We start from the raw sequence: 24,905 nt of genomic DNA, 5'->3' as shown, positions 1-24,905 counted from the left end.
AAAAAGCACCTTGACCAACTTTGATGAGGTGTTCTGTTGTCCACCTCTCTGGCTGTCTGCCCTGGGGATGGCTCTTGCATTCCTTCCCTGTGACCCACCCTACACCCCATTGACCCAACAGCACCTCACACATACACACACAATGAAGATTTTCCTCACATGTTAGGTAAAAACAAATAAATCACACCATCTGCTACCAAAGCAACACCAATACAAGCAATACCAAAGACATGGACCTGCTGGGCTGAGTGCAGAAGAGGCCATGGATATGCTCTGAGGGCTGAGCCCCTCTGCTCTGGAGACAGGCTGGGGAAACTGGGGGTGTTCACCTGGAAAAAAGAGGCTCCAGGGAGATCTCACTGCTGCCTTCGAGTACTTAGAATGCTTATAAAAACAAGAGAGAGCAACTTTTTACACAGGCAGGTAGGGATAGGACAAGGGGGACCTGTTTTAAACTTAAAAAGGGGAGATTTAGATTAGATGTTAGGAAGAAATTCTTCCTGTGAGTGTGGTAAGGCCCTGGCACAGGGTGCCCAGAGCAGCTGTGGCTGCCCCTGGATCCCTGGCAGTATCCAAGGCCAAGGATGGGGCTTGGAGCAGCCTGGGATAGTGGAAGATGCCCCTACTCATGGCAGTGAGTGGAACAGGATGAGTTTTAAAGTCCCTCCCTAACCAAAACATTCTATAGGATTCTGTCAAGATGACCAAGGTGTCCCAGGAGGAGGACCAAAAATTGCTCAGAGAGTTCTGGAGCATCTCTCCTATGAGGAAAGGTTGAGAGAGCTGGGGTTGTTCAGCCTGGGCAAAGCTCTGTAGAGACGTTATTGCAGCCATTCAGTACTTACAGGGGTAAGAAACCTTAAGATCATCTAGTCCAACCATTAAAATGGGAAAGCACTGCTGGGAAGCAGCATTGCATGCACACCCTGCTCCTCTCACCCTCTTCCTGCTGTCCACTGCTGGTCACCAAACCAGCTGGTCTTGTGTGACCACAACTCTCCTCTTGCCCTTATGGCCATTCTGTCCATCTCCTAGCACACCAACAGCACATCCAACTGCAAGTTAAGAACCCTGCTGATGCAGGATGGTATGGCAACCACAAGATAAGGGGAGTGATGTCCCAGCTGGGAGGGGGTGGCAGGCACAGCCAGCGGCACACGTGGACAATTAGGTCCATAATTCATTAGGCTGTGGTAACACAATCACCCAGCTGAGCCCTGCAAGGAACAAACCACTGGGTTCCTATTGTCCTCCAGGGACCTGCAGCCTGGAGAATTAATTTAGTGTATTAACTCCCAGAAAATCAAACCAAAATGATGATTTGTCTCTAAACTGCCTTCTGCCAACCCCTTGGCTGGGGCCCTACCACCACCAGCTCTGCCTGGGCAGGGCAAGCATCCACTTCTGGGACTGTCATGACTATGAACACTTAAAGTCCTTGAGGAGTCTCACCACAAAGGACCAGCACTTCAATAAGGAACTCTGCTTCTTGTCCTCAAGGAGGTTCAGCTCCAGCTGGCACAGCTTTCTTGGCTGTGTGTTTCAGTTGCAGGTAGAACTGTGAGAAGAGTGAGTCGGACTTGATGATCTTTATGGGATCCTTCCATTTTGACGTATTCTACGATTAGGACAAGGGGTAATGGTTTTAAACTAAAGAAGAAGATATTTAAATTAGGTAATTACAAAGAAATTATTGACTGTGAGGGTGCTGAGGCACTTGCACAGGGATGCCCAGAGCAGCTGTGGCTGCCCCAACCCTGGAAGTGTCCAAGGCCAGGTTGGACAGGGCTTGGAGCAAACTGGGCTAGTGGAAGGTGTCCCTGCTCATGGCAGGGGGTTAGAATGAGGTGATTTTCAAGGCTTCTTCCAACCCAAACCATTCTATGATTTCTTTCAGAGATGCACCCTTACTGCAGTTGTTCCTGAAAATAGGCAGAACTGCACCTGTTATTTTAACATCTCTGCTTAGGTACTGTCAGCTACTTAGAAGAGTTTCTTGCACTGTTACATTCTAAACACTATGATTTATCTAGATGCAAGTATTGCTATTTTCTGTTGCAGGCAAGTGCACCACCAGACTCACTTTTGTCCTTAAAAAGAAAAATATCAGTCCTGCATTTGCTTCTCTTGGAGAAGAGGCAGTTTTTCACAGCCACCACTATGCTGGCTCAGCTCCCCCACAGCCTGCTCAGCATGGGTGGCTGTGACATCCCTGTTGGGCTTGGGGTTTTCCCTCTGCACCCCCAAAGTCCCCTCCAGTAAGCCTCATCAGCTCCCAGGAGGGCATGGAGAAGACAGGAGCATAAGGATGAGGATAAACCCCTGACTTCCAGATGCTGCTTCAAGGGTTCAGACTCACGTGCTGTTAAACCTAATTAACTTGATTTGGAAATCCTACTGAGAAGGAAAGGAGTGTTTCAACTTCTTCAATTCCTTCCCTTCCTCTCTCTTTCTTCTCTTCCAACAGAAGTTCAGCAATGTCTTGCAAATACTTTAGCTCAGTGCTAATTTTCAGTGAGTACTCAGTCCATATTAAGCATTTCGTTTTGATCCAGCTAGGAATGGCCCTTCAGACCTAAAATAACGTCTTGATATTCTTGTTTTTAATAAACATCCTCTCCTCTCACTGCAAAGCCCTCAGCAAACGGCCCTGAAAGAACAAAAGACCTTTCTGTATTGTTTTAAGTTCTCTTCCTTTCTGAAAAACCTCAATTAAAATGGTGAAAAAGCTACTATACTCTGTAATTATGAACTCATTTCTATTCACTCACTCAGCAGGAGAGCTTTGTCCTGTTGACCTCTGGGAACGAGTTTCTAAGGCTCTTCCAAAATTTCACAGCCTTAAAGCCGACACATTCATGCCAGCCGTAAAACACGTCCACCTTCGCCTTCACCCAATATAACTTGCAATCTTTAAACCCGGGGTGAGAGCTGCTCCTGTCACTATTTTTATTTGTGAGAGGAGCCTTAGCACTGGCCATGAATGGACTGGCTCTGGAAATAGTGCAATCCTTTCCAGACAGCATGAAAACTGCATGAATATGAGCTGTCAGCTGACTGTAAAGAGTTTTCACACAAATACCTTGCATGCCACATTCCTGAGTGATGGCTGGGATATTCTTTATCTTCCCAGTACAAGAACTACCTGGCCCAAAGAGGATGCACCCCAACCTCTTGACTTGCCAATGGAATGTCTGTGGGAAGAAGTGTGGAGACTTCTTTTGGTAAAGTTCCATAGGGGAAACAAGAGGGAAAGCAATTTTTTTCTAAGAAAGGAAACAGCAGAAAAGAAGATGGTGCCTAAGAACACAGAATTAGCCAAAAATGAATGCAGAGGAGCAGATTTTCACATAAAATAAATTAATAATGTCCCTCAAACACAAGCTAGAAAAATAGTTTTAAAATAAGTCCTTTAAATAGGACTACAGATTGCTCTGCTTTAGAGCCAGTTACCAATCCTCCCAAGATTTCATGTGTCCATAACACATCTTAAAACACACATTTATTTTGTCTTTACACTTAGGACCAAATCTAAGGGAACACATAAACATTCACAGCTTAGGCACAGCTCATCAAATAATTTCCCAGAATCCCACTCAACTCCAAAGGCTTGGGTCAGCTCATGCTTAGCCTGAAATGTGCAAAAAGCATCCCAGCTATGCACCTTCTGATAACCACTCCAGTATCTCCCCAAACCCCTCTCAGGAGGGGTAAAGCCTGTTTCTACCTTAGGACATATCAGATGAATCAAGTGGACCCACCAGCTCTCTGCCTGAAGAAAGAAGATGCCACCTCTTCTGGAAGAAGGTTTAAATTGATAATTGATGTGACATTGAGCTAGGGGTTGTAGCCTTTAAGGGGCTCAGGGCTAAATCCTTCCACCTGTGATGACAACAGTTCTGCTGACACCTGTTTATGAAAAGAAACAAGTGACTACAAGTAACTACACACCTCAGGCTGCTGAGAGACCAGTGACTGGTGTTGAATCCTGCTCATCAGCAGCACCAAGCCAGTCTGGCTGGTAAACCTCAGAAGTGTCACCACTCCCTCTCTCCTATCTCACCTGTCTCTTTTTAATCCACTGTATGCTTTGTGATTGGTGTGCTGAGTTATATTTGGTTTCAAAAAGAGGAAAGAAAAACAAGAACAGTGAAGGTACTTACTTTACCACATAACTTAGGGCTTGGGTTGGAAGGGACTTTACAGATAACCCCGTTCCAACCTCCCTGCCAAGGGCAGGGACACACCTTCCACTACCCCAGGGTGCTCCAAGCCCCATCCAACCTGGCCTTGGATGTTTCCAGGGATGGGGCAGCCACAGCTCCTCTGGCAGCCTGTGCCAGGAGCTCACCACCCTCACTGGGAACAATTCCTTGACAAATAGCCCAACCAACCCTGCCCTCTGGCAGTGGGAACTCATTCCTCTTTGGGCTACCACTACATGCCCTTCTCGTGAAAGTCTCAATCCCAATTGAGACTGGGATGCCCAGTCTGAAGTGTCTAAAGTTCTTGCTGAAGAGAACCCAGAAACAAATCCTAGTCCCAGCATTCCCTCCAATGTGAGGTGTTTTGGCTCAGCTCCTCCCACATCTCTTTGTTTTTCAGACTTCCTTGGTTCTGGTCAACATGGGAAGGCAAAATAAAGCAAGGAAATCTGTTCTCTGTAAGATGAACAGGCTAACTTTTCTTATGTGGGGGTGAAGCATCCTCCAAACTTCATTGAACACATCCCCTCTGAGCATAATGGAAAGTTGGGCCTCCAGTTCATATCTGGTCAAAGCAGTTATGGCACAAGCAGTGGGATCCAGATGTGACACTGGAGATGCCTTGCAGCATCTTGTTTGGCTTCCAGCCATTCTGCTGCTGGTGTCATAAGGTCTGGTGTCTGACAGCTCCTTGCATGGAGTTTGAGACAAGCTAGGGCACCTGATATAGCACCTGTGATCATGGGGGTGAAGCCCAGCAATCTCTGTAAAGGTGAGCACTGAATGAGGTCTCCCATGTTCCCCCCAAAGCCTTGGACTCAAAGAGTGGCTTCTCTCCTAACCTTCTCCACAGCTGCAGAGTCACCATGAGCTCTTGCTCCCATTCCAAAATACAAAAATTACAGAATCACACAGTGGTTTGGGTTGGAAGGAACTTTCAAGATGACACTCTTCCACTCCTGCCATGGGCAGGGACACCTTCCAGCAGACCAGACTGCTCTAAGCCTGGCCTGGAGTACTAGTAAAGTGACATCAGTGACAACTCCAGATCTCCAGACCAGCCCCTGATACCACACAGTAAAGAGTCCTACAAAATACTCAGTTTTCATAAAAACCACCTCCACCATAACCTCCACCACAGCCACACGCTGAAGTTCTGGATTTTTTTTGCTAGAGCAATTATTTTGCTTTCAGTGAAGCAACATCATAAGACACATTTCTATTGAGGTTTCATAACAGTAACGTGCTTTGCTAGTGGTACATAAAGTCTTTCAATCAGTGGCAGAGATGGATAAAAACAACCTGCAAAAGCCTCCTGATGCCATAAAGTCTACTGGCAGCTTGGCTATTTGGGTTAAATTTAGTCTGCAGGACAGGGGTCACTTCAGTCACCCAGACTGTGAAGAAAAAAAGAGTATAAAAGGTCTTGTGTTTTCGAGTTTTTATGTAATGACAAAGCCATTCTCAATAGAGAGGTGGCAACCCTGCAGCTGGGAAATGCACCCAGCTTGCTCCTGCCACTGCCTCCTGGCACCAGAAAAAAAGGAACAATGAAAGGAAAGGATAACATTTGCTTAGATGAGTATCTTTTAACCCTTCTGCATGGGTCTTTAGCTAGGCATATAAGGAGCCCAGAGCAGATATGGGGAACAGCAGTGGACATGCATCCCCTGACGTCCTGTCATGAGGACCTTGTCAAACTCACAGAGGTTTATCTTTCTACTGCCATTAGTGTTGAGCCCACAGAGCTTTCTGACTTTCACAGAAACGCTTTATACTTGCACATGCACAAAATGCAGAATCCTTTTGGCTGCTGCCAGCATCAGGAGAGGAGCTGTGAGCATGGCACCCCTCCCGTGGCATGCTCTGCCAGCAGGATCGTGGCCACACCACCTGCCATGGGTGGTGAAGTGTGGCTGGGCGTATTTTCACTGACACCCCCAAGCATGTAAGGCCTCAGTGCTGCCCATGATGCCAGAAACAAGAGCAGCTGGGTGGAGAAGGGACACCTTCCTCTGTCCCAGGCTGCTCCAAGCCCAGTCCAACACAGGACACTACCAGGGATGCAGGGGCAGCACAGCTGCTCTGGGCACCCTGTGCCAGGGCCTGCCCACCCTCCCAGCCAGCAATTCTTTCAACACCTAATCTCATTCTGCCCTCAGTCAATTTAAAGCCACTGTCCTTTGTCATGCTGTGTCCTGCTCATTGAGCCATGGTAAAAGGCAGCAAAAGGTGTTGATGGAGCCAAAGAAGCTCCAGACCTCACCTCCAAGTGCTCCCTCCTGACAAGAAGCTGCAGTGCTGCCCAGCAGCTCCACTCATGGCTGAGTCACACCAGCTGCACACCCACAGGGTGTCAGGGGGTGGCTTTTTGATCATTTGAGGACTGCTCCTTCAATGGGGAGCCTGGTGCAGGCTTTGTTCTCAACAACCTCCTCTCCCAGGAGTGGAGACTCCGTGCTGTGACCCCTGTCAGAGCCTTCCCCTCAACTCCTGGAAGGAAGGGCAGTGGGCAGGGTGATGCCACCATGTCTGGCCAGGTTTAAAGGGCTCCTGCTTGACCCTTCCCAACATAATCTCTGCCCTGCTGCATCATCACCTTACCTAAAGAGCAGCTGCTGGACCTACCAGATCCAAGTGACAACAGGTCCTACCCAACAGCCTCATGAGAGGGCATGGGAGTAACTACAAACACAGGGAGGAATGACTGTGTGTGGCTGCACTCCCTCCAGTTCCTTCTACCTGTAACTCCCCTGGTGTCAATCAGACTCTCCTCTGACTTCCAGTCTTAAATTAAATGGCCAGTTTTATCCACTTGCTCACAGCAGCATGTTTCTTCAGCAGAAACTGCTCTTCTTCCCCTGCATCTTTTACCCTTGGGTACCTTGAGAGCATCTGCATCCACCCCAGCCTCTGCCAGGCAAGGCTGAACCAGCTGTGTGAAGCAGCATTTCCTTCTCAAGTTTATTTATCCTTCACTTCCCTGGGTGACCCCGGGCCCTCTTATTAACAAACAGAAGGGGGGAAAAAAAGGCAGAAAACTTTTGTTTTCCATCTTATCTCATCTGAAATCCCCTTTGCTCATGGCTCCATCTCACTCCAGCACCACATGGTCCTGCAACTCCCAACCCTGTATCTTGTCCCTGAATGAGGAGATCTTGCCCTTGAAGGAACAAGCTGAGCCAAGCTGATTGCTGTGGTGTTTTACGACAGGGTGAAGCGGTAGAGTGCCCTTTATGGTGTTTTCAAAGGAAATTGTACAGGAACAATGTCCCGAGCAGCGTGGCTATTGAAAACCCTTCACAAAAGGAGTTTGTCACAAGAGGAAAAGCAGCTTAATCAGTCGAACTAATCACTGTAGGTGGTTGAGTGTCCCCGAGGGTCTGTAAAATTAAATATAATGGGAAAAGAAATATATCACAGCTTGCCTACGCTCCTCAGTGGAGCCGCCAGCGGATATGGGACGTTCCCTGCCTGGCCCTGAGCCCACCCTGACCATCTTTTGGGCTGTCCCTGGGCAGAACCATCTCCTTGAAACACCCAGGCCAGGGCCACATGGCTGGGCTGGGATGAGCCCCAGGAGGTTTCTCAGCAGTGCAGGCTTTGACTGGAGAGCTGGGACAGGGATGCCCGCTCTGTGTGCTCACCCCAGATAACCCAGAGCACGGCGTGGGCGCCAGCAGGAGGGTCAGTGGTGCTTACACAACCCTCCTGCTCCAGGAAGAGGAAACCGTCCCTGACAGCCACCCGGGGCTCTCCAGGGAAGGAGGATATTTCTGCCTCCCCCAGCTCTAATTAAATCCAGAAAACACACACACACACACACACACACACAAACACACACACACACAAATAATCCAGACTGTTTTTTCCTGATCATTTAAGTGCAAAGCCAAGTTAACACTAGGAAGTAAATAAAGTCAGACAATGCTAGAGAAAACTTGGGGACATTTCTGTAATTCTGTTCTTAAAATCTTTAAGTATCTGAGGCATGCTAAATGAGATGGGGAGGGCTCCTGAGCCTCTTTGCTCTCAACCTTTCCCTCCATGTATGAGCCAGGAGGAATTCTGCAGCCACAGATTTATGCAGGATGGACTTCCCAGGTGCAGAAACACCCCTCTCAAAATCTCATCCAACAGGAGGAGGAGAAGGGGAACACAAAGCTCAGTCACAGGTGAAGGTGATGGTCCTTCACCTGAGGCTGGCTGTGATCCCCAAGGACAGGCAGGGCAGCCTCTCATGGCCTTGGTCACCTCAAAGCCTGAAGACACACCAGCAGCACAGAAGAAGCACAAGAGATTCCCACTGCTTCTACCAAAAAGAGGGATTCAGAGGCCTTTTGCAAAGAGAGGATTGATTAACTCTTAGCCTTTTACTCCATCCTCTACAGGACATGGGGCTGCTCTTCTCCCTGCCATCATTTCCTGTTCTTGCCCCCAGACAAGGACCACCAAAAGCATCATGAGGTACCAGCCAGCATCTGTGCACACCCAAGGCTTTGCTTTCGATTTGTCTTGATTTGCAGCCTGATTTGTCTTTTGAATTCAACATAATGTTGAATCAATGTAATTTCAGTGGTGCAAACTTTTTAAGACTTTCCCAGCAACTCTTTCTTTCATCAGGAAAACTGTTCCCTTCCTCAAGTGACACAGAACCATTTCAGCACTGTTAACCAGAAGACCAAGGAGTAGGTACAACCCCACCTGTCTTAACCCACTGAAACTCCATATGTCCCCTGTAAATCCTGTCTGAACTGGCAATGATTTTTATTGTTCCTAAAAGGCTGGGGCAAGTCTTTGTCCATGTATTTCCATGCATTTCCAGGCTAAAGGATTTGGCCAGCTGGACCCCCTATCTCAAACACATCATACCAGGAGACCATGGGGGTTGGAAGAACCCTGTGCAACACAAAGTCAACTTGCAATGCAAGAAAAAAATGTGAGTTTTGGGAACTTTTTGAAAAACAAGGGGCCAAACTCAGAGCCCACCTGCTCAAGGAGATCACATCCCAGCACAGCTGGCTCTGCTAGCAGAGAAGCACTGAGTTAGGAAAGGTGAGAGGAGAGGAGTTGAAAATGGGTCTGTTGTGCCCCATATCCACAGTATCTTCTTGGAGGAGAGGTACTGCCACCACCCAGGAAAACTCACCCCTTCCCTGGGGGTGATTACCTTTGGGGGTAACTAAGTGGCCTTTGCGGTTTTAGGACATGGTATGAAAACACCTGCCTGTGCTGCTCTCCTTCCACAATCCCAGCAAGCAGTGATGCCCTGCACCATCCTCATCAGGAGGTGGCAGTCACACCTCCTGACTCCAAGCCAAGAGAAGACACTGGCTGAAGGATTTCTGCCAGGAGAGGTGGGGAGGTTGATACCTCTACTGCTCTGATCATGAGCTCTCTGCAGGAAGGACCTCACCACCTCCTGCAGGCTTTTACAGAACTGTGTGCTGTGTGCAAACCCTCCAGCAGATGTGTTGATTGCTGTTATGGAAAATGTGCTCAGTTTTTTTAATGACATCTAATTTGTTCTTCATACCTATCTTATGCAACAAATGAAGCATAGAAAAATCATAAGATCCCAGAATGATTTGGCTTGGAAGGGACCTTGAAGACCATTCAGCTTCAGAAGCAGGGACACCTTCCACTAGGCCAGGTTACTCAGAGCCTGATCCAACCAGGCTTTGAACATCTCCAAGGCATCCACAGAAACGGAAAAAAATGATTGGGGAACATAGAAATGTAGCACATATGCAAGGAGAGATCTATGGGTCACTCCCTTGGGGTTTCTGCTCCTGAAGGCAGTGAAAGGTGTGAGGCAGAGACCTCAGGGTAGGTGAGCTGTGCTCCTCCACAACACAGAGAGAGCATTTCCTGAGGAAAGGTGACGGGAAGGAAGCGGGGACAGGCTCTATTTATAGCAGGGCCGGACATCAGCGTTGTTCTGCATGAGAAACAAAAGGTGCTCCACTAGCCCAACACGTGTCCCCATTGGAATGTCACCGTCAGGGAGGCCAGAGAAGCCCACACACACTCTGGGAGGGAATTACTACCATTTGTAAGATCAGCTGGGAAAAACCAAGAGGCGGATTTCTGGGTACCAATGTGCTTCATCAGCTATTTTGTAGTAGGTGTGTTATATAAAGCTCTAGCCAGCCCAGAGGTGACCTACAACCAGGCAAGGCCAGCTGTACCTGTCCAGAGGTCAAACTGGTTGTTGACACCTCAACCCAAGCTGGATGGCCAAGCTGGGTGACTCCTGTACCTGGCAGGAGGATGCCCTCCATGGTCACCAGGGATTTGTCAGCTTGGATGAGGCAAGCCCTGGGCAAGGAGAACCTGCACACCCCATACAGGCATTATTGTGGGGCCCAGGTTGCTGCTTCAGGACCCACCAGCATCAGGAGAAGAGGAAAAGCTGCCCCATGAAAACCAGACAAAGGTGTGTCCAGGACTTTGGGGCCACACCTGCTTCTAACCAACTTAGCAGGACAACCTCTTCTCCTCTTGCAAATCCACTGCATGCCAGCCCTCCTCCCATCCTTGCCTGCTACCAATCCCTTTCTAGGAATCCAGACCTTCCTCCCCTGGGCCCAGGCATCCAGAGCTGTTTCCCAGCCCCTTCCTAACCCCTGCATCACCAAATGACCTTGGCTAGGCTTCTCCTAAGCCTCACTGCCTCTGATGCCCCATCCACACTCCTGCAATTTTGACTGTCTCCATATCCAGATGAGGTTTTAAACAAAAAGCCCATTACTCTAGACTGTTTTGCCTAACATAAAACTTCATCCTGAGGAATATTTTTATCACCTGTGTGGCTCCACCAGCTCCAGAATGGAGCTTTTCTGCCCCAGAATGATGCCTGGGACATTAAGATAATAGCACTGCAATAAAGTGTAAACAGCTTTGTAGTCTGTGTTCTGATACAATCTGCATTTTCTTCCAGTTCCTCTTTTCCTCCCCAATTCCTGCCCTTTTCTTCCCTTACTTCTGTCACGCTTTCCACATAAAATAAACATTCTGAGAGCTAACTTACTGCTAGAAATCAATTTTAAGGACCAAGTGCTCTTTTGCAGCAACTCAAGTGACACTAAAAGGACTAAATTTTCCCTCCTAGTCCCAAATGCACTACAGAGACAAGGGGATGCTGAAAACCTCCAGTAGCAAAACAAGTGGCTGGGGAAGGAGAGGCTGCTGAGGTTTCATGGTGAAGGAAGGGGATGGGAACCATGCCTTTTCCTTTCAAATAATTACTTAAAATCTGCTTTTTCACTCCAGCTCCCTCTTCTCAGGCTTTTTAGCTTTTTGAAATTGAAATAAATGTGATTTTCTGGCTAAGCTTTGACAACACTGTGGAAGACTTGGGCAGAAGTGCATACCCTCTGCTCTTTCCATTTTATTTCATTTGTGACTGCTTAGAGCTGAAATGACCCCGGTCTCCCCTGGAATGATGCTGGATCAATTAGATTTTAAGGCTTTTTTCTCTTCTCCTAGGACATTATCCCAGTGTTACTTGGCCAGGGCTGTATCTCACCCCATGATCTTCCAACCCTAGCCCAAGGCAGTTTCTTTTGCTATCTCTCCTTGCCATCTGTGCAGGAGGCAGGGGTGCCCTGAGGGGCTGAATGCTTCTGTCTGCTGATGGCTTATCTGAAGGGACCAGAAAGAGAAAAAGAAACAGAAATGCACATCTGGTGTGTTCCCTCCCATCCTTCCAACTAGTGAGTTTTTTTGAATGAGAGGGAAGAACCAACACAGGGCTCCATGGTTCATCACAGCCTTGGGCAGAAGACCTCTTGGCCCTTAGGGTCTCCTCTCCCAAAGCATCAAGGACTCTTTGTATGGCAGGGGAAGGGCAGAGATGGGAGCAGAACTCCCTAAAATCCACCATGGTTCCTCAGAGGAGCCCAGCCCAGTGCTCCAGTTAAGCCCACCCAGCTCAGTCTTGCAATACACCAGACTTGGTTATAACCATGTTTTGGTGGTCAGAGAGCTGCAACCCAGCTGAAATAAGACCTTTTACCACCCACCCCAAATCACAAGACTAGACTGGCTTCTGAATTGTGTACAGATAAAAACAAGAGTCCCCGAGAAGAAATGGAGTTTGCTGCTGACAAACCATCCTGCCCACAGAAGAATGTTTCTAGGTTGCCTGAGAAAACTCTCTTCAGCCCTTTTTTTGGTCCCTCAGTGAACTTTAGAGTTAACTACATCATAGCCATTCATGAGACAAGAAGTGATGGTGAGATTTGAGGACACACTCCAAGGTGTTTGCAGGACTTCTCCAAAAACGCCCCTTGTGACAGATCAGGCACTGACTACAGTCTATTCCAGGAGAAAGGACTGGCCACTTTTATTCCTGTTCAATCATCTCTCAAAGTCGTGGTTTTAGAGCTGCTTTATTGCCCTGGTGTGTTGTCTCCAGATGGAGTAGAACAAGTCAGCAGAAATAAAGCTGCATGTACAACTGACTTCCTTATTCTTCATTTCTTTTCACATTTAACCATAGTCATGATTCCCATCAAGGACTTTAGATGCCCTCATAAAACTTAATATGCATTTTACAATTAAATATCCAATCATTTTGATTAAATTAACTCAGTGGACTGAAATCACCAATGCCACAGGAATTTGGCTGCTTGCACAGCACATCCCCTCCCTCCCACAGACACCCAAGGCTGGCTGTGACCTCCTCTTAACCAAACCATACCCATTTTCCAGGCAACCCTGAAACTCAGCAAATTTTGATTTTTAATAGAAAAAGAGGAAGCAAATCCCAAGGACTCCAGCTTTTACACACAACAGTTTGCCAGCTGTCTCTTGGTCTACAAGTGGAGGGATCTGGCTACGAAGGAATAAAGAATAAGGAATAAGGAAAAGGGGAAGAGAAGGTTCTTAAGGTACTCCTGGATCAATGCAGGATGCATCCCGAAATATTTTCAGGATGCTAGTGCTGAAACAAGAGTTTATGCATTAACACTGCTGAACTGAAGAGCTGTCCAAAAACTCACCATGAGGCAGTTGAGAAAGATGTGCAATGAAGAAGAGGTTTCACCTACACCAAAGAGGTTTCACCCAAACACTAAAGAGGTTTCACCTACCTCCGGTCGTTTCTCCTCCTTCTGAACAGTTTTTTGGTGTGTGCGATTTCAGCTTCATGAGGCAATGGATGGTAACCCTGTAAAACAGAGGCAAAAGCAGTCATCAGCTCCAGGAGGCATCAACATGGAAGGACTGAGTTCTTTTACCAGCAAGTGAGCATGGTAGAAGAAACGGCTTGCCCCCAAACATCCTTACAACATCTCACACCCTACAAGAGTTGGCCTGAAAATCCACAGATTTTCCTCTCAGGGCTGTTGCAAAAGTTATCTGCAATTTCTATATGAGAAACCACTCAGGGCAAATGACTGGATCACGTATGTACAAATCCCATACACATGATGGACAAGGAATTCATCCACTTCACACATGACACACTGGTGCACCTAAGCCATCCAATATCCCTCGGCTGCTTCCTTTGCACATTTATCCAAAACCCTGCTGAAAAGATGTCTGTAAAGGAAGATGCTCAGCAGCATTTTGGGGATACTTGGGGAAACCAATAGGAGCCAAACTGGTAGGTGTGCTGGGGCTGTGCCCTCACCCCAGTAGGAAGAGAACAACCACATCAGGAGCACCCCACTGAGCCAGCCCACCACAAATTAGTCAGCTCATGCCACCCTGCAGCAAGGACAGGTGGAATCCACCTTACAGGAAAAAAACAAGGTGAAAAGGATGGTAAATTGTGTGCCCAAGCCCAAGATGAAGGAGGCAGATTTAGATGAGATACTAGGAAGAAATTTTCTAGTAGTAATTAGGAAGAAAGTCTTCCCTGTGAGGGTGCTGAGGCCCTGGCACAGGGTGCCCAGAGCAGCTGTGGCTGCCCCTGGATCCCTGGCAGTGCCCAAGGCCAGGCTGGATGGGAATTGGAGCAGCCTGGGACAGTGGAAGGTGTCCCTGCCCATGGCAGGGTGGTTGGAATGACATGACCCTAAATCCCTTCCAACCCAAACCAACCTAGGATTCTCTGATTCCAAGAGAAGGCAGTGGCAGAGATGTGTGTAATTCCAGCTGCTGCCTTTCCAGCACCCTCTTTCCACTGAAGGTGCCGACTCTGACGTGGTCTGTTCATCTGATAAGGGGGCTGCTGTATTTACCATCCTACTATGGGCATGATGAGGCTTTGTTAATGGTCACACAGAGCTCTGAGGTTCCTGGATGAAAGGCCCTACGTAAGTGCAAAGTATTATTTATTTTCCAGGGACCACAGAGCTGTCATAACCATAATGAATTTTATTTATGCAGTATTGTCATTCCCCAGCTGGCAATAAAAGCCCTGTAAAAGTTGCTCCTTTTATTTCCATCACCATTTATCTTAGCCTGGAGCTCCAGCACTGCTGGGAATCACCAGTGTGAGGGGCAATGAGGGAGCAGCCTGGGCAAGGGCTGGCTGGGTGGGGATGTGCCTCATCCAGCAGCAGCTTTGTGACATTGGCATGACAACATAACACACTGACTTCAGAAAAAAGTCCCTCTCTCTTTGTGTGAAGAGCCTTTGGAAATGACAGCTGATTTCAGCAGAAGTTACTGAGATAATAACATTTTGGGTTTCTCTGGTGGAAGATGTAATGGAGGAGAAAGGTTCCTGGGAATGATGATGAATTTAGGTCAGAGAGGGCACCACCAAGTTGAGGACAGACAAGGTTTATTTGATCATCCATCCTGACCACTGCAAAAAGCCTGGAGAAACTGCTGCTGCAGCAACCCTAGAGATCCCATGGCAGCTGGAGCATTCTCATTTGGAGAGCTCTGCTCCTCCAGACTTGCAGCCATAAGGAACTCACGAAGCCAAAATATAAAGCCGTTAGAAAAGGTCCAAAAGGAGAGCTGCAGGGATGGTGAGGGGTCTGGAGGGGCCCCACGAGAAAGTGTCTGAGGTGACTGTGCTTGCTTAACCCCAAGGAGAGGAGACTGAGGCCAGACCTCACTGGGGTCTGCTCCTCCCAGGGGACAGCTCTGATCTCTGATCCCTGTGGCAGGGACAGCACCCAGGGAGCAGCTGGAGCTGTGCCAGGGAGGGTTAGGTGGGATTTCAGGAAAGGATTTTCCCCCAGAGGTGCTGGCACTGCCCAGGCTCCCCAGGGAATGGGCACAGCCCCGAGGCTGCCAGAGCTCCAGGAGAGTTTGGACACTGCTCCAGGGATGCACAGGGTGGAATTGTTGGGGTGTCTGTGCAGGGACAGGAGCTGGGATGGATGATGTGGGCTGGCTTCCAACTCAGAATATTCTAGAATCCCATGATTCTGTGACAGCTTAGAATCACAGAATCCCAGAATGATTCAGGTTGGAAAGAACCTTAAAGATTATCCAGTTCCAACCCTCCTGCCCCAGGCAGGGACCTTCCACCAGACCAGGGTGCTCAGACTGAAACTTCTTCACTGCTGAGGGCTGTGGTTTGAGCATTCCTCATCACTCTCTTTCCCAACCATTTATTTTCACTGAATGCATAGGGGGAGCTCAATATCTCTGAGATCTCTGTTCCTTTGAAAAATCACTTGAAATTGGCCAACAGATACCAAACTGAATGAGAAAAGGAGGGGAAGGAGTAGACACATTCCAATCCCATCAGCAAAGCTAGTTTAGGAAATTAGGCTAAAAATAGTACAATAATCAGTGAGGCTGTTTCTAAATGTTGTACTACCACAGCAGGCTAATGCTTGGGGTGTTTTTAAGAATTTAAGCTGCATTACTGACACATGTGCAAATACAATTACCTTGAAAAAATGAAACTATCTCCACTCCACACAAGGACCAATTTCCTCTAGTGAGGACCTCATTAAAGCCTCAGGAGCTGCCTTTCTGCTCTTTCCAACTAGAAACCATATGTACAGTGGTGCATTCCTGCATGTCCTCCTTGCAGAGAATCCCTGAGCTTCCTCAGACCTCTACCCACTAGCAACTGACATCAACGGGATGAGAGATGAATTAATTACAGGGGAATAAGTTCCTAATCCAAGGAGCACTCCTGGATACTGCCTGTGCTTGAACAGAGGAGAACTTAGTGTCCCCATTTACGAAAATCAAACATCTCCTTTCTCCAGCCGAGCAGTTCCCTTCCTCAGTCCTGGTCGCGAGACAATGTTTTGGAAAAAAACAGTCACCAATCCCTACTCTTGTCTATTTTGGTGCCTAAACAAAGCTAAATTTGGAAGGGAGAAAAGTTGACTTTTTTTTTTTTTTTTTTTTTTTTTGTACATGCAGCGAGCTGATGTAAAAGGAAGTATCAGCAAATTGCAATTAGGGTGGAGTGGCTGGAGAAGACCAAAGGTGATGGGTGGGTGGGGATAGAATCCCAAGGGCATGGTGAGAGCTTTGATAACACAGCTCTTGTCTGAGGCTGCAGGACAGCCATGGAAGTGCCTTCAGAAGAGCCAGCTCACTGAGGACAACATGGATCTGAAATGCAGCTCTTCCATCTTTCAGCAGACAGGCTCCCTCTGAAGACAAACCCCTGAACAGAGAAACAGGAAAACATCTCTCAAGGCAGAAGACCACCTTCAGCTCTGCAGTGGGTCTACAAGAGAGATGGGCTTTTCTCCTGCTTTGGCCACAAATGCCTTCAAACTCAGGTGCTCATGGCTTTTATAGGTTTGCAACTCCTCTCAGTGGGCAGCAAAATCACATTTGGTCTCTTTCCCACATGGGTTTTATCTTGATATTTATTCACAGGTGGCTGGAGAAGGTAACAAACCAGTATTTCAGTGCTGCTGGTTCAGAAAGTGATGGGTGTAGGAAAAGCAAAGCACAAGGAGCCCATGGTCAGAGGAAGGACTGCTAATAGGGCTGATTTTCAGTTTTGGAGCTAAACATTCTGTGGTTTGCATGATGGGAAGCTTGGAGCAGAACCTGAGACACCCATGGGACTTCTAATGCACATATGTTCCAATTTAAATCATAAACATACATGCTCTAACAAGAAGGGCCAAAAGCACTGGAAAAGAAGGGCTGTTCAGGAATGGTCTGCCCTCTGGGCCGGTTCCCAAGAGATCAGCTGTGTTGTGACGTGCACACACATTTTTAGATTTTTTGGGGAAAACAACTCATGGAGAAGGTGATGTCTGGCAAGCTCAGGCAACTGTCATATGGTCAGCTAGGGAAATCTGTCATCTACTGGAATTGCTGCAAACAACAGAGGTCACAGGCAGAGCGTTTGAAGGCCATGTGTTCTCTTTTTGTGCTTTACCTTCCTAATGAAGGTGTCTGTCCAACCTTCATCCCTGTCCACCTGCCTGTGCAAATCCAAAAAGCTGCTCCCCAGACACATTTACTTCAAAGCTTAATGAAAGAACAAATAAAAAGCTTTCAAGATATCACTGGCATTCTGCAGCAACCCAAGAGCCTCCACCTCCTTCCCCACTGATACCTGCTCCTCCCCAGAAACATCCGTCTGCCGGTCCCACCCCACACCCCAGCCTAGTAACCTGCAGGATTCTGGCTTGGGAGGGACACGAGGAAGAAGGGCAGGAATAGGAGGGAAATGGCTGGGTTTATTGCTATCCTCCTAAAAAAAGACTTTGCTATGATTTTTCTCATGCCTTCTTTGCAGCAGGATCATCTGAAGAAGTTGGAGGAGGGCACCAGCTTTGTCTGTTTCGCTGGGGATGGTAAATTTTGGGTAGGAAGGGACCTTAAAGACCATCTAGTTCCACCTCTCTGCCAGGGATGCAGGGGCAGCCACAGCTGCTCTGGGCACCCTGTGCCAGGGCCTGCCCACCCTCCCACCAGCAATTCCTTCCCAATATCCCATCCAGCCCTGCCCTCTGGCACTGGGAGCCATTGCCTGTGTCCTGTCCCTGCATGCCTTGTCCCCAGTCCCTGTGCAGCTCTCCTGGAGCCCCTTCAGGCCCTGGCAGGGGCTCTGAGCTCTCCCTGGAGCTTCTCTTGTGCAGCTGAGCACCCCCAGCTCTGCCAGCCTGGCTCCAGAGCAGAGGGGCTCCAGCCCTGCAGCATCTCCGTGCCTCCTCTGCACTGGCTGCAGCAGCTCCACGTCCTTGTGCTGCTGGAGCCCAGGGCTGGAGGCAGCTCTGCAGGTGGGGTCTCACCTGAGCACAGGGGCACAGGGGCAGAATCCCCCCTGCCCTCTGCCCACGCTGGGGGTCAGCCCAGGGCAGGGGGGCTCAGGGCTGGGACAGGTCCAGCCTCTCTTCCACAAACACTCCCAAGTCACAATTTGATAAGCAGGAATGAGGCAGAGCTTTTGCTGCCACTGATTCTTCTGTGGCTACCCGGAGGCAGCAAATCACAGCAACTCCTCTGGCATCTGAAAACAACAGCCTTACAAAAGAGATAGTCCTATCTGGGACCAACCTGCACCCTCCCTCCCCTCTACTGCTGCATTCCCAAGTGCAGCTGCTGCCTGAGGTGGCTGAACTCGTGGGTGTTTCACAAAGATCCGAGGAGCTTGTAGGGGTTTGGGTTCATTGCTTCATCCGTGTGGTTTTACAGCCTGACCTTTAGATGTGAAACCTCAGCCCACAAAGCAACTGCCTTCACTCATAACAACTTATTCCACTTCTTTCACAGACATTCCCAGGCAGCAGAAACACCCCCAGCCTGTGATCACCGAGCAGGTGAAGACACCTGAATAGGAAACAGCAACACTGAAACCCTGAGTGTGAACAGAAGGCTGAGAAAAGCACTGGACTGATGGGAAAAAACAACACTCAGGTGATGAGAGAAGGAAGTGATCCAGCCACAGTGCGGGATCAGTCCCGCTGGAGCTTTATCTCAAGAGCCTTTTGTGCCCTCAAGAAACATCCGCCCTTGCTTATCTTAAACAAATGGCTGCAGAAGGCCTGAACTGAACAAACAGGTTATTAGGCCTGAGGTAGGAGCTGGGAGTTTCACTCAATTTTATTGCACACAAAGTTCAGGGTGGGATTTATTTTCTGGGTGAGTGGGAAGGGTGAGGTTGGGCTGGAATCACCAAGGACGCCCCATCTGCCCATGCAAAGGGAACAACAGAAATATCAAGGCTGGAGGGAGTGTAAAAACATAAATACACTGTGGTTCCAGAAATGATCAGCAGAAACCCACCCAGTGAACTGCAACACCCCACAACAAGGCTTTCATCTGACTATAGGATGGCAGCGAAGTCCAGAACAGCACAGAGCTGCAGATACATTTAACTTTTATTGTGCCAGTCCCATCATCATGGTGCCTATGGGGTTGAATCTGCCAATATATTCAGTACAACCACCCCAGACAGCCCCTTGCACATGAAAAACATGGCAAAAAGTGCCACTGGCAGAATCCCCATCACCTCTATCCACCCCAGGCTGGCACTTCTGCTGGAGGTGATTCTAATGGAACGTGCCCCAGCCCATGGCAGATGTCCCAGCCCACAGCAGGGGCTGGAAAGAGATGGTCCCTTCCAACCCAAATCATTCTGTGAGTCCATGATTCAGTGATACATGAATATCTCTTAGGCCCTGTGGGCATTTCCAGCAGAGCTCTATCCTCACTTGCCTCGTTCTCTTCCAGAAATTCCCATGGCTCTGGTCTGTTACCCACATGGGGAATTTTTCACATCTTGGAAGAAGAGAGCTGAGGCACAAACCAAAACCTTGACCTGGTCTGGAGGCCATGGAAGGACACCAAACACTGTCAGGAAGCCACACAGAAATTATTTCCTCTCTGTTAAAATGTAAGTGATAAATCTGTTCCTTTAAATTGCAAGCTATTCATATTTTCCTGTAAGATGCTAACAATAAGAGTTGCTTCTTAATAAGCAAGCAGTTGGTGCTCAACATCTAAGGAATAGAAAGTGCAACAATTTTGCAAAAATACTCCCTACAAGATAAAAGACAGACAAAACTTTGCAGTATTTGTTGGTTGTGGCTTTACCATCCTTCCCCTCACCCACAACACAGCACATGAGGGTCCTGGCAACATTCTTCTACCTCAATGATTGGAACCAGGGCTAAATTAAACTACAGGACTGACAAAGAAATTAATTTCCAGCCATCTAGGAAAAGGAGCAAAACTCTCTGAGTTTGCCACTACTGATCTAAGAAGTTCTGTGGTGGGGAAGAGATGCTCTGTGTAACTTTGACAGTAGGATGTGCTGGCCTGATGAATCATGGCATGGTGCAACATGCCCAGAGAGGGCTCCAGGAACATCTGGATAACATTGTCAGGAACAGGGTGGGATTCTTAGACCTGTCCTGAGCAGGGCCAGGAATTGGACTTCAATGATCCTTGTGCATCTCCTCCAGCTCAGGTCATTCTATGGTTCTGAGATCCTAAGTAATTACAATATTCTAGTTAATTCGTTCCAGTTTGGAGGATTTCCTGGTTAACTTCATCTTTGGGGTGTACTCCACAGACCACAGATTGCCAGCAAAGGCTGAATGTGTGGCTGCAGACACATACCACAGTGACAAGCACCGTGGAGGAGACATTTTCCAAAGAAAAGGGTGGGATGGCTGTGACTGTGATCAGGACTGTCTCAGCTGAACATCACTCTTGAGTTATTACTAAACCACCTGCAGTATTCCCTGTAGAGCTCTTCCCTCCCTGTTGGCCCCAAGGACACAAACTCCTGGATTCCATTTGCTGAGTGAGAATGCTCTGGTGTGCACCTCTCACAGAATAATGGATGTTTTCATGAACCACAGACTCTACACATGCAGCCCTAGACCCAAAGAAGTATCATTCTGACCCAAAGAAGTATCATTCACAAGGAACACAATTCAGAAGGGATACTTCATTCAGAAGGATACGAACTCCTGGATTCCCACTTGCTGAGTGTGAACGCTCTGGTGTGCACCTCTCACAGAATAATGGGTGTTTTCATGAACCACAGACTCTACACATGCAGCCCTAGACCCAAAGAAGCATCATCCACAAGGAACACAATTCAGAAGGGATACTTCATTCAGAAGGATACGAACTCCTGGATTCCCACTTGCTAAGTGAGAAATTCCCACTTGCTCTGCTGTGCACTTCTCACAGAATGATAGGTGTTTCATGAACCACAGATTGCACATGCAGTCCCAGACTCAAAGTATCATTCAGACACTTATTTCCCCATCACCTCTCCTTGGTGTTTGCTACTGGCTCCTGACAGGGAGCAGACACTCAGTTAGAGGCAAGACAGCATTGAAAATACTTGGTGGCACAAAATACTTGGTGGCAGGTAAGCTGTCCCACCTGATCCCTCTGCACTCAGCTCTGGGATGGCAAAAAGCACACAGAGACTGGCAGAACAACCTGGCATGAAACTCCCTGTGCAGGGTGAAGGATGCAAATGCAATTAAAGCATTAGAATAATTAGGCAAAGCATCCCAATTAAAACATGGCCTGAACTTTTCTTGACGCCTTCTGCTGATTACTGACAGTGTGTTTTCCGGGGTCTATTTTTAACTCTTGGCCCCTGAGCTCCTGAATTATACATAATTCAGAGATAATAAAACTTTAAAAACCAGGACAAAGTCTCCTAGGAGGAACTGCCTCTGCAAACACACAAGTTCACAGCAGCACAAGCAGGACAGGCAGGAGGAGAAGCCCAAGCAGGCCCTGCTAAGGCACAGGGATGGGGACAGGCTGGAGACACTGCTGCTCTGAGACAGGGTGCTCCAGACACGCTGACACGGACACACGGTGCCATAGGAAGAGTATAAATAACAGACAAAAGAAATCCCCTTTTGTTACCAGAATCCGCAAATCCCAAATCAGTTACAAGCTGACTTAGGAAATGGAGCTTTTTCCCATGTTGTAGCAAAATGGGAACAATACTTTGCGAGTGGAAGTAACTCTAATTGTTTTAACTGATGTTATTTTAGTGTTGTTTAGGTTTATTGTTTATTTGTATGTATTTCCTCTACCCTGGTCAGGCTTAAAAACAAACTGTACTGTCAGCAGTAAAGCATCCCATCCATAAATAAATACATTTATCCAGTAAGTATAGTTATAACCATACCATTGCTTGGAATCCTTAAATGCAGATTATTTAAAGAATCACTAAAATAAATTGCATTGATGACCTGGTTTGCTTTTCCCTGGAAAAAGGAGCCTTTTACAGCTAATATTGGGAATAATGCTGCCCATATCACTTGCGACCAGGAGGCACCACACATGCTGTTTGGTTTGCAGTCTGTCCAGGTAGCCCAAGCTCATCTTGAGAAAGGGCTGCACTACTCTGAAAAGCCTTTCTTACATTTTCCTTGGCTTGCACCAGCGTGGGAGTGAGGGAGGAATGGCTTTACCTGGGCCTTCAGAGTGTTATGAGGTTGCTATTGGAATATTGACAGTTTGAGCTAGTTCAGTGCCTCTAAGACCTCACTCTTCTTGAAAATATACATTTCTTCTACATTTGTCATGTTCCTCAGTCTGGTTTTTCCTGTTCCTTGTGCTCTTCAAAGCCCACCACCCCCATCTGTGCCCTTAGCATGCTGTTTGACATGTCTCTCCAGCTGTTCCATCATGGTGGGTGCTGTCACATGGAGGAGACCTACAGGCAGAACTGAGATAAATTCTTAACATACCTGATAGGGCCTTAAGGAGTTCAGGAACCTCTAAGCTGGAACCTTCCTGTGCTATCCCCACTGTTGGTACAGCCTCCTCTGGCCAGGCACACTTTAACTTCAATTTTGTTTCAATTGGTGATAAGGGCTACATCCAAGAATATTGTCATTTGACCATTACTATCGAAAAAAGATGTGTTTTCCATGTCCATCTGTGCAATCTCCCAGAACCAGGCCTCCTCTCACCTTCTTTTGGACAGACCAGGGCTTCAGCCTGAAGGAGCTTGAAGATCAGGCAAGCTCCTGGGATTCAGGGCAGTGCAACAGTTATGAAACCTCTTATTTACAAAGTGACAACTTCACAGCCTTTCACACAACAGGTGGCTTCTTTTTGCTTTCACCACAGGCAGATCCAGAGGAAACAGGAGAACTTTCTCATAGGTCAGTCCTTGGCATTTCCTACTGGACCTTCCGAGTACATTAGGTCTTCAACACCATAAGATTGCAAGCAATAGTTTACACTTCAGCAAGCTTTTACATTTTTTTAATATGATCCATATCCCTGTGATCCATACACTATCAAAGCAAAAGTGAATTTTGGCATCAGCTTGAGTATGGCCATGGTAGTGACAGCCCCTCTTGGCCCACCAATGGACATTTCTCACTGACCTTCACAGCTGAAGCATGGTCCTCTCCTTTCCCAAATCTCACGTGTTGTGCTGGAAACATTCTCACACAACAGATATTCCTGCCTGCAGCTGGCTGAAGACAGAGCCAACACACTTTCTTCAGGACTGTGCCACCAAGAGATGTCTCTTCTCCTCTCTGAAGTTGATGCTTAGTCTAGTTCAGCCCAGAGAGAGATCACATGAGGATCCCATGTCTCAGTCACCCTCGCCTGGAAAATATCCCAATGTGCACATGCCAACTTAATCCTATAAAAGCCCTACTCTTTCCTTTGAAAAGTCCCAGTCCTTGATGGGAGTGTGGCTGTGCAACACAAGGGTCTGATTTACTCCTTGCCAGTTTACTTGCAGTTTGTACCTGGGGAGAAGAAACGGCTCCTTGAGCATCTGTCTGACCCCTCCCAGGATTTTCCCATTATGCACTTAGGATCTAGTATTCCTCCTGCTATAATGGAGTTTAATGCAGGGAAAAGCTCACAAAACGTGGTGCACTTGACATAGAGTATCAGTAATGTCACACCACGTATTAATTATACTGGTGGTTTTTCAAAGACATCCTGCAGACCTCCGTGAGCCACAGGCTACTTTGAGCAGCAAAATGGGGATGAGTAAGAAAGGCATGTTTGCAGCTGCTTTACAGCAGTGTCCAAATGTAACAATGGAAATGGATCTGGCATCTCCATCCAGGAAAGAATCCTCAAAAACAATTGTCTATCCAAAGCTGATAGAGGATAGGCAGCAGGATGGCCTTGTCCTTTCTCCTGAGTCTTGTGAAGTCCAAATCTCAAACATGACATCTACAAAGACAGTGGCAGCATTCAAACATCAGCTTTCCTGCCAGAGAAAGCACAATTTACAGATGCTTTTGTGACTACTGGGTGTCCAGTGAAGCCTCTTCAATTCATTTCATATTGGCCACAAGGATGCACCTTCAGGTGTTTTATCAGATCCAAGCAGGGACAAAAACCCTTAAATTGAGGTTGGATATTAGTGAAAATTTCTGCATGAAAAGGGTTGCCAAACATGGAAGTGAGCTGCCCAGGGCAGTGGTGGATTCCTAATCCTTGGAGGGGTTTAAAAGCTGTGTGGATGTGGCACCTGGGGACATGGGTCAGTGGTGGCCTTGGCAATGCTGAGGGAATGGTTGGACTCAATGATCTTACAAGTTTTTTTTCAGCCTAAACCATTCTACGATTCAACAAGAATCAGCACCAAAACTCAAGAAACCACACAACTCCTGGATACGTTTTCACATGTCAGGTGACCAACACCAAAGACATTGCTCACTGCGATGCCTTTTCCCCTCCTCACTACAGTTTTTTCAGCTGCTTTCTAATCTCCTTGATGCCTTTGTAGCTGGCAGAATTGGGTCTGTGATGGGCTCAGCTCCAGAAGCTGGAAAGGGTCTGAGATAGTGGCCACCAAGACTGGAATGGGCAATGAGCAGGACG

At 47.6% G+C, this 24,905-nt stretch overlaps 1 protein-coding gene and 1 long non-coding RNA gene across 4 annotated transcripts in view; one reads left to right on the top strand and one right to left on the bottom strand.

Annotated features, from left to right (window-relative positions):
• The window catches only part of CTIF (cap binding complex dependent translation initiation factor), a 144,648-nt gene that overhangs the window by 52,813 nt on the left and 66,930 nt on the right, over positions 1–24,905 (bottom strand). For all 3 annotated transcript variants that reach the window (XM_056514025.1, XM_056514026.1, XM_056514027.1), the window contains one exon: positions 13,304–13,380. In XM_056514025.1, the coding sequence (XP_056370000.1) occupies positions 13,304–13,380 (77 nt within the window). The remainder of the gene's footprint in view (positions 1–13,303; positions 13,381–24,905) is intronic.
• Positions 15,969–24,130, top strand: LOC130265159 (uncharacterized). The gene is made up of 4 exons (XR_008842559.1): positions 15,969–16,870; positions 18,825–19,128; positions 19,785–19,947; positions 24,007–24,130. It is a non-coding gene; the product is annotated as an uncharacterized LOC130265159 (long non-coding RNA).

This window comes from Oenanthe melanoleuca, chromosome Z, assembly GCF_029582105.1.
Source record: "Oenanthe melanoleuca isolate GR-GAL-2019-014 chromosome Z, OMel1.0, whole genome shotgun sequence".
Lineage (NCBI taxonomy): Eukaryota > Metazoa > Chordata > Aves > Passeriformes > Muscicapidae > Oenanthe > Oenanthe melanoleuca.
Note: the sequence above shows the minus strand (reverse complement) of the source record. Positions and strands in the feature narration are given on the sequence as shown.